Below are 10,549 nucleotides of genomic sequence, written 5' to 3'. Positions count from 1 at the left end.
ACCCGAGAACTCGGGGCCCCGCGCCTCAGTGCGCCCCTAGAGAAAAGTAGTCAGTCACTCCCATCTCTCCGGTCTCCAGCCACACTCCGTGCTCCCCCCGGCCTGTGACCGAGCATTTCTATCTCTGGCACACGACCCTGTGTGAAGTCTCCAAACCCAGCAGATCCCTGCGGTGCGCTCCCGCGCCGCTCCTCCCGGGGGAGGAAGGTGAGTCTCCCCGGATCTGCCGCTTGTTGGGTCCCTGCTGGAGGAGCAGTGGCCCGACTGTGCCGTGGATCACGGTTTATGACAACCCCCAGCTGAGAGCCCGCGCCTCGGCTCTGTCTCTGCAGCCGCTTCCCGGCTCCCATACCTGGGAGATCTGCCACACTCAAGCACCCCTGGTCTTTCTGTGACCCTGAGGGTCCTGAGACCACACTGTCCCGCGAGGGCTCCACCCCCTGCTTAGCCACTGGAGCGACGTCCCTCAGCGGAGCCCACATTTAAAAGTTCCAATTTTGTGCTCCGCGGCTCTATCACTTGTCAGAAGTGACCAATGGAGACCCCCTCCCCCGCCATCTATCCTCTCGAATATCGCCTCCCATTCACTTCTCCGCACGTCCTACCTTCCAGAACGTGGTTGCTTTTCTGTTCAGAGAGTTGTTGCTATTTCTTTCTTCGATCTCCTGTTGAGTTTCTAGGTGTTCAGAAGGGTTTGATCCCTTTCCAGCTGAATTCCTGAGACCAGACGAAATCCAGGTCTCCTACTCCTCCGCCATCTTGCTCCACCCCCCTAAATGTGATTTATCTTTTTACTGTGTTCATGATGGTGCAGATGCAATGCCAGGTAAACCTGTATCTTAGCCCAAATCAAGGCAGTGGCCCACATTGTACTTGGGGTTATTATATTCTTCCATGCCATGTGGTCACGGGACAAAAATGAACCATTTTACTTAAGAATGTTTTTGATGAAACAAGCCGTGAAACTCTTAATTTTATTAAATCATAATGCATTCTTTTTGATACCTGAGTGAAGGGATTTCAAGAGAACTTAACGTTCCATACTGAGGGGTGAAGGCTGCCTAGAGGAGACATGGTTGCATGATTCTCTGTGTGAGGAACTGCTGCTGCTGTTTTTGTGGAAGACCGTTTTTATTTGAAACAATGACTGACGAACAGTGGTTATTCAGACTTGGATATTTGGCAGACATTCTCTGAAAAATGAACAAGATGAGCCTGTCATTTCAAGTAAAACAACCGATATTTGTTGCTAATGACAATATTAGAATTTTGGAGACTCTCAGTCACTGTGAGCTTGAGAGTTTTCTAATACGAAGACTTTTACTAAGACTTTTCTGGTGAGATTGGTGGTGATATTAACCATTGTGAAGCTTTGGTATTGTACTATGAATTTTTCGATATTTGGAAATCTACATAACTCATTGAACTGATGTTTTCCAAATGAGTAATGCATGCTGTCATAAGATCACACATGGGTAGAAAGTCCGCTCCAAGTTCAAGGTAGAATAACAGAACTTACTGTGACAGACCATGAAATGTTTCAGATTCCACAGTGCAAGTAACTTTAAAAATCTAGTACTTGCGAGTGTTGGCTTACTTAAGAGACTATCCACAATTATCTGAAAAGGGTACTAAGACACTTTTTCCCTTTCCAACTACATATTTATGTAAGGAAGCATTTAAGAAAGAATGAATTCCAGTATTATACAGATTCTTTGAGATGTAGAGGAGGAGGGAATACTTCTCAGTTCATTTTATGAGATAGACCCTGACACCAAAACCGGAAGAGAAAAAAATTAAATCCCAGTAAAAATAAAAATTTAATAACAAAATTCATTATCAGTACACTGAGAAAAGAAAATTTTAGTTAATAAATGATGCTGGTACAATCTTTCATTTACCTGGAAGAAAATAAAATTTTATCCTTGTCCTCTAAAAACAAAAAGAAACAAAAACAAATTCTGGATATGCTGAACAATCTGTAAATGCCCAAACAAAAAGCCTCAAAACAACAGAAATCTTGCAAACAAAGCAAAACAGAACTCTAGGAATCAGAAGATCTTTCTAACCTAAAAAGCTTTCCAAACCCAGAACACATAAAATAAATGATAGCAGTATTTGATTCAAGTGAAATAAAAGACTTTGTATAGTAAAAATTACAACAAACAAGATCAGTAGAGATATAATGGATTTGGGGGAGAATATTTGGGACAGACTGTGTGTTAATGTGTATAGCACATCAGGGGGTCCTACTGACCAGCAGAGAGAAATGTGGATCAAAATTGTGACGGGACATTTTCCAGAACAGAGTCATATAGACTCAGAATGTGTGAAAAGGGGCTAAGACAGTAGTTTTCAGGGGAATGCAAGTCAAAGTAGTAAAGAGGTAACCACTCTTTTGGGGGAAATATAAATTTACCTTTATTTTATTTTATTTTATTTTATTTTTATTATTATTTTTTTGCCACAGGGGAGGAGACATTTATTCTGCCCTGTAAGCACCTGAATTTACCTTTACCAGAGGGCAAGATCTAGTAAGATGTATCCACCATTGACTCATCCGCTTATCTTCTGAGAATCTATCCTATAGCAACCCAAGCTCTGGTGTGTAGGACACATGGACGAGAATTATTTTGTGGTGGTGTTTGCATTAGAAAAATATTGAAAATAAGATGAATATGCATTAAGGGAACAAATTTTGTTTTCATTAAGGAATAGGTGGTAACAATTTAAAGGAATGAATAAAAACTACAGCAGGTGTTTTAGGAGGGATTTCCATGAGATATTGTTCAGAGAGAAAAACGAGATGCAGAAAAAACATATTTATGTGTGTAAAACATTCATAATAAAAAAATATGTGTTGCTGAAGGTATAGGGAATTTGTTTTAGCTCACATTTAACAGCCCAGGGTGTGTAGAAGGTGTTCTGCTCTGTGACATCATCGGGGCCCCAGGCTCCGGGGGCTGCCGTCTTCAGTGTGTGACTTCAGCCTCTGAGTCTGAGGTGGTGGTTGCTTACTGGTACCTTATCTTTTAAGAGTCATCCTTCAGAAAGAACGAGAGCATGAAAAGAAAGCCACTTTGTTTTTAAAAATATCCAGTCAAAGTTGCCTGCAGCATTTCTATCTCAGTACCCTCCTTGACTGTAGCTAGTCACATGGTCACATGCAGCCTCCAGGGATACAACCCAGCCCAAATTTGGTGGTGATGGTGGGGGGCCTCAAAGGAAGAAAAGGAAGATAGATATCTGAGGACACTGGCAGTCTGTGCTGCAAACCCCCATACTGGTGTATGCATTTTAGCTTGTGTGTATTTGTATATGATTCTGTGAACATGGCAGGAGATATGCAAATATGCTGGGTTGTTAGTAAGGAATCCCCCATGCAGGTGTTAATATAGAAGGACATGGGGAGGAGAGGGAGAACAGGGAGAGGTTCAAATAAATAATGAACACCAAGGAGCGCAGAGAAGCTAAGCAAAATAAACAAAAACTCAGCATAGAGTAGGATTATGATTATGTTTGTGTTGCATGTAAATTATGTTTGTATATGATGTATAACAAAATTTAAAAATTAGAAAAAAAATACTGGCATGCACTGTGTATGTTTAAATACCACTTCTTCCCTGAATGTAATGAGTTTTGAGGAGACTAGAAATTATTGTTCAGGAGAATTCCATCTCTAAGCCCCACGGATAAGGTAGCAAGAGAGATAGATGCATTGTTCTTTGTGCTATGTTTAGAAATAAGCATAATGAGTAACAATTGGCATTATGAAATATTACAAATGAACATTTTGAGAATAGGGTACACTGGAGATGTTAATCAGGAAGAAGAATCTTAATTATCAACACATGATAATATCCCCTGACTGGTAACTAACAGAATTCTCTAAAAAATGATTGTAACAATTAGGTATCTGAGTAGGTACAGTGATTATTATTTTAGAAACCACTTCTTCTGCAGTTTGCTGTGGTGATTGTTGAGATGTAGAAAGTGGTCGTAAGCAGATACAGCACGTGGTTGTGTGGCTTCGGAAATTGCTGGGCAATGCAGATGGTTGACATCAGCAATGTTTTTGAGCTTTTCTGCCTTACAGTTGACTTACTATGTAGGTACAACAAGTAAAGGCAAACAATATTTCAGAAGTATGACATTTTCTACTTTATGGAAAACTTGTAGTTTGTTGAGTTATTCTCTGCATCAGAATAAATCTTGCTCTTTTTGCGTGTTTTATTCCTTTTGATACGATTGAGGTGGTTGATCAACATTAAAGCTTTGAAATGACCTTAAAAGGAGTTCATTGGTATTTTAAAATATATAGATGATGCCTGTTTAAATAACTTTAATACATTTTTTTCCCTTACAAATTCATTAATAGTTATTATGCTGTTTTATTTTGGTATTGAACTGATTTCAGTATCAAATGTTAAAGTTTGCACCTGCAAAACTGCTAATCATAAAAAGTACCATTCTGAATAAGAAATTTGCTCTTCTGTAAGAGTGAATGTTGAATACCAGAGTGAATAGACTGGTAAGTATTCCTTTTTTAAAAAAAAAAAACAACCCTTAATTAAATTTTCGTGAGTATTCAGTTGAATAAAATGACAATGGTAATTGTCCTAAAATGTAATTAGTTATGCCGTAAGGGGGCTATTTTTAAACTCAAGGAAATAATGTAATCCTAAGAGAGCACCTTCATCAGTTGTATTCACTTGGTTAGTGTCCAACCTCAGAGCTATTCTTTGAAGCACATACTTCACAGAAAATGAAGCCAAATGGACTTTCTAAATAAAATTTCTTAAGGTCTAAGTACAAATTTTAGAAATTCTCTTAAAAACAGCTTGGGGGCATGTCCTCTAGAGAGGGAAGCTATCCATTTTCAGTTCCTTTACTTTGGCAGTAAGTTGTCGGAATGTCTTGTCACACACGCCTCCTATTCCTGTGGCATCCTCTCAGTCTCTTGCTGGCAGTATGCTTCTTTTTCTAGAAGTGGGTGGTTTAGCCCTGAGGTGGTGGTTCAAGTAATTGAGTGGCTCTTCTGGTCCTATTATGACTCTGCCTCTGTCAGAGGAGGTAAAGCTCTTCTCTTTCCACTTACCCCAACTGATTCTTTCCGTAAGATATTTTTGAGGGGGCAGATGGCCTAGACAGGTATGTCGTTTCCCAACTTAACCTGTTTTACATCAGAGAATCGACAGATGAAAACACGTTGAACAATGGCTGATTTTAGAAATGGGGTAAAAGTACTTGCATTTCTTATGCATTGCCTTCAGCAAGCCTTCTCTGCCCAGTCTCCTTAATGGCTCCGTCTTCTTAGTCTGACATCAAAAGTTCTGTAATTTAGGCTCAGTTATTCATTTGTCTAAATTTTAAAACTTAATTTTAACATATACGTACCTGTGTACTTATATGTGTACATAAGTATAGTACACAGAAAAGACAAATGTGACTACAAAGTTTAATTATTTTTTTCAGCAAACATGATGAGAAAATCCCCTAAAACTTGTATTTCAGGTCCAGGAAAGAAGGAAAGAAAGTACTGTGCAAACCAACTGCGGGGCAATGTTGAATATAAAGTGTTACAAGGTATACTGAGGAAGGAGAAGTTGCTGTTTTCTGGGAAGCTTGAGGAAGACTTCATGGAGGGAATGACATTTGAGCCATGAGATGTGAAGAGGCAGAGAAGACATGGAAGCAGGAAGCCAAAGTGTGTGTTTAGCTGGAGCTCATAGACCACTTGGCTGGTGGTACAGGGAAAAGAAAAGAAGGGGGTGTGTTAAAGTCACCCATGTATGTTGCTGCCAAGCCAAGGCCCAGGGAGCTACTGAAGTTTTGACCAGAGAATGCCCATTTCACAACTGTGCTTTAGGAAAGTGAATGGGCAGTGGTGTCTCAGATGGCCTAGTGGGGTGGGAGATGGGCGTGAGGAGTCTCTAGTGAAGAGGCTTTCTGACCTCGGAGGTGTGGGTGCATGAGGAACTCTGTAGGGTCATAACAGCAGGGCTGAAACAAGGCAGTGTGCTGGCCTTGAATGTGGTGACTCGGGGGATGTTGAGGGTCAGGGACAAGGAGGAGTAAAGATAAGGGACTTATTTATATGTAGTGGCTATTATTTTGTATCGAGTGTTGAATTGTCCTAGAGCAATGACCAACAGGAGCTGGCTAGGAGGTGGTGGAAACTAGGAAAGATCTGAGTCCTGGAGATGGACAATTGTGATTCACCTGTGTGGGAGATTAGAGCTAAATCCAGATAAAATCACCAAAGGCAAGTGTTTACCCATAGTGAAGGCAACCTCAGGGCTGGCTGGAAGAATGGGATGATGTGGAGGAGACAGAGAAACCCTCTCCAGAGCAAGAGGAGAACCAGAACAGCAGAGTCACAGAAGCTGAGGAAAACAGATGATCCTCGTGCAAATCGCTGAAGACAAAAGCATGGAATTTGCCCTTAGATTTGGTGATCAAAGGGCTTTTGGAGGAAGAATGACAATTATGTCACATTGTGACCTTTGAGATTGCAGTTTTAATGAAGGCAAATTCTGAAAGGAGGGGAGGAAGTGGAAGTACAGAACGTGGGATATACGCACAATGAAAAGGTCATTGTTAAAAAGAAGGGAAAAAGAAAAATGATATTTTGTGGCGCAAGTGCAGATATTTAAAGAGCAGTTTCTGCTGATAACCTTTAATTGGGATTTTTAAAAAATTAAATATTAATTTAATTAATCTATTAAATATCACTGAGGAAAATTTGTGTAAAGTACTAAATAATCTAAAAAAAGTAGGAGTTCTTAATCTTAAAAAATTAAGAGAAGTCTTTAGGGAACAGAAGTTGAATCATAGCAAGTTTTATAGTGTCAGTGACTTATGGGTTATGTGCCGGTCGCTCCTCTCTTCCCTAGTTGTGCCAGGTTTTCTGTCCCAAGCAGGCATTTCTCATTAAAACCATAAGACTGTTTATTTAGAAAGCATCTTCTTTTCCTTGCTTGAGGAGGGAGAGAATCTCACACAGGCCCACTCTCAGGGCAGAGCCAGATTCGGGGCTTGATCTCAGGACCCTGAGATCATGAGCTGAGCCAAAACCAAGAGTCGGACGCTTAACTGACTGAACCGCCCAGATGCCCCTAACTCTCATATTTGAAAAGCTACTCAGCTTTATTTAGCTTGCATTCATTAGCTGGACCCAGACTGCTGAGTATGAATCCAGGCTTTATACTTCTGTGGCTGGGTGACATTGAGCAGGTACCTCTTTGTGCTTTAGTTTCACTGTTTGTAAAAGGGAGCTGGTGAAAGTACCCACTTGCAGATGCCATTATGAGGATTACGTGAACTAATGAAACAATGCATGTAAACTGTTAGGAACAGAGCTTTGCAAGTTGAACGTAATCAGTCAAGTATTTATTGTTTTTCTGTTTCTGCAACGTTTTCTTTTCACTTCTTGCTGCTGCTGCTGCTACTGAAATTGATACTACAGATGGTCCCCGACTTACGGTGGTTTGACTTAACACTTTTTTGACTTTATGATGGTGCTAAAGCAATACACATTCAGTAGAAATCATGCTTAAGATTTTGAATTTTGCTCTTTTCTTGGGCTAGCGGTATGTGGTGTGATCATCTCTTATGATGCTGGGCAGTAGTTCTATTGCATGAATATACCATCATTTGTTTATCCATTGATCTGTTAATCACCATTTGGTTTGTTCTCAGTTTTGGCTGTTATGAATGAGGCTACCATGAAAATTAATGTATAAATTTTTGGTTGACTTATGTTTTTAAGTTCTCTTGGATAAAACTGCTAAACTGCATTCCAAGTTGTTGTACAATTTTCTACTCCTATCAGCAGTGTATGAGAGTTCAAGTTGTTCCATATCCTCACCAACACTTTATATTGTCAGTTAAAAAATTATTTTAATTTGAACAGACCTATAAACCGCAAAGAAATTGAATCAGTAATCAAAAATCTCCCAACAAACAGAAGTCCAAGGCCAGATGGCTTCCTGGGGGAATTCTACCAAACATTTTTTTTTTTAGATTTTAAAAAAAATTTATTTGAGAGAGAGAGCACGCAAGCACAAGTGGGGAGGGTGGGCAGAGGGAGAGGGAGAAGCAGACTGCCTGCTGAGCAGGGAGCCCGACACGAGGCTCAGTCCCAGGACCCTGGGATCATAACCTGAGCCGAAGGCAGACACTTAACTGAGCTACCCAGGCGCACCTTTACCAAACATTTATAGAAGAGTTAGGTTTATTACAAATCCAAAGAGGCAAAAGATCTGTACTCTGAAACCTATAGAATACTCATGAAAGAAATTGAAGAGGACACAAAGAAATGGAAAAACACCCCATGCTCATGGATTGGAAGAACAAATATTGTTAAAATGTCTATGCTACTCAAAGCAGTCTTCACATTTAATGTAACCCCTGTCAAAACACCAACAGCATTTTTCACAGAGCTAGAACAAACAGTCCTAAAATTTGTGTGGAACCACAAAAGACCCTGAATAGCCAAAGCGATCTTGAAAAGGAAGAGCAAAGCTGGAGGCATCACAATTCCAGACTTCAAGCTATATTAGTATTGCAAAGCTGTAGTTATCAAGACAGTATGGTGCTGGCAGAAAAACAGACACACAGATCAGTGGGACAGAATAGAAAACCCAGAAATAGACCCGCAACTATATGGCCAACTAATCTTTGACAAAGCAGGAAAGAATATCAAATGGGAGAAAGTCTCTTCAACAAATGGTTTTGGGAAAGCTGGATAGCCACATGCAGAAGAATGAAACTGGACTGCTTTCTTATACCATACACAAAAATAAATTCAAAATGGATAAAAGACCTAAATGTGAGACAGGAAACCATCAAAACCCTAGAGAAGAACATAGGCATCAACTTTTTTTTTTTTTTCAAGTAGGCTCTACATCCAGCGTAGAGCCCATGGTGGGGCTTGAATTCACGGCCCTGAGATCAAGGCCTGGGCTGAGATCAAGAGTTGGACACTTAACTGACTCAGCCACCCAGGCACCCCAGGCTTCAGCCTCTTTGACCTCGGCCATAGCAACTTCTTACTAGACAGGTCTCTGGAGGTGAGGGAAACAAAAACAAAAATGAACTATTGGGACTTCATCAAGATAAAAAGCTTCTGCACAACAAAGGAAACAACCAACAAAACTAAAAGGTAACCTATGGAATGGGAGAAGATATTTGCAAATGACATATCTGATAAAGGGTTAGTGTCCAAAATGTAAAGAATTTATCAAAACTAACACCCCCCCAACCCCAAAACACAAAAAACAAACAAACAAAAAGCAAAAAACAAATAATCCAGTTAAGACATGGGCAGAAAATATGAATAGACATTTTTCCAAAGAAGACACACAGATGGCTAACAGACATATGAAAAGATGCTCAACATCACTCATCATCAGGGGAATGCAAATCAAAACCACAGTGAGATACCACCACACACCTCTCAGAATGGCTAAAATTAACAACACGGGAAACAACAGATGTTGTCGAGGATTCGGAGAAAATGGAACCCTTTCACACTGTTAGTGGGAATGCAAACTGGTGCAGCCACTCCAGAAAACAGTATGGAGGTTCCTCAAAAAGGTAAAAATAGAACTATCCTACAACCCAGCAATTGCACTACCAAATAATTACCCAAAGGATACAAAAGTACTGATTCGAAGGGGCACATGTACCCTGATGTTTATAGCAGCATTATCAACAATATGGAAATTGTCCATCCACTGATGAATGGATAAAGACGATGTGATACACACACACACACGCACACACACACAATGGAATTTTTTTTTTTTTGCTTGTCAAATGATCCTTTATCGAAACATTTTCCTTTGTAGTTAACTAGCTGGGCACTCCACTGCACCCCTGTTGATGTCATCTATGATGTCATGAGGGTGGCGGCCATCAACATTGCAGCCCACAGACTGGGCAGTCCCCAGGATTTCTTTAATGGTTCCAGAGAGTTCTCTGGCTAAAGATCGGTGTCACATCTGTTGGGCAATATTGACAATCTCATCAAAAGTGGTATTTCCACTGTGCTTAATGTTTTTCTGCTTCTTTCTGTCTCTTGCTGGTTCCTTGAGGGCTTTGATAATCAGGGCAGAGGCAGAAGCTACCACTTCAATCTGGACCTGTCTGTTCTGAATGGTCAGTTTCACTGTAATCCTTAGACCCTTCCAGTCACCGGTTGCCTTGGCGATGTCATCACCGTCCTTTTTTGGAGACAGACCCAGCGGGCTGATCTTCGGGGCCAGGGCAGACGTGGCACCGACTTCGCCACCGGTGCACCTCAGGTACACGACTTTGATCTCGTTGGGGTTGAACTTAGGCGCCATGGTGGAGGTGGCTGGCGTCGGATGAACCCGGATTCGGGATGACTGAAGAAAGTTGCACCTTTGCCTCCCCGAGCCAAAAGCCAAAAGCCACACAATGGAATATTACTCAGCCATCACAAAGAATGAAATCTTGCCATTTGCAACAACACGGATGGAGCTAGAGTGTATTATGCTAAGCGAAATAAGTCGGTCAAAGA

The 10,549-nt window shown here is 40.8% G+C and overlaps 1 protein-coding gene and 1 pseudogene across 2 annotated transcripts in view; one reads left to right on the top strand and one right to left on the bottom strand.

Annotated features, from left to right (window-relative positions):
• Positions 1-10,549, top strand: part of LOC102734228 (centrosomal protein of 112 kDa) — a 115,655-nt gene that overhangs the window by 57,756 nt on the left and 47,350 nt on the right. Inside the window, exon 9 of one of the 2 annotated variants that reach the window (XM_081804649.1) lies at positions 5,515-5,586. The exons of the other annotated variant lie outside the window; for it this stretch is intronic. Coding sequence (XP_081660775.1) covers positions 5,515-5,586 — 72 coding nt within the window. The remainder of the gene's footprint in view (positions 1-5,514; positions 5,587-10,549) is intronic. 2 annotated transcript variants of the gene reach the window in all.
• LOC115939586 (large ribosomal subunit protein uL11 pseudogene) lies at positions 9,807-10,433 on the bottom strand (annotated as a pseudogene).

The sequence above is a fragment of the Leptonychotes weddellii genome, chromosome 15 (assembly GCF_054177405.1).
Source record: "Leptonychotes weddellii isolate Sample4059 chromosome 15, ASM5417740v2, whole genome shotgun sequence".
NCBI lineage: Eukaryota > Metazoa > Chordata > Mammalia > Carnivora > Phocidae > Leptonychotes > Leptonychotes weddellii.
This window is presented reverse-complemented; position numbering and strand designations above follow the sequence as displayed.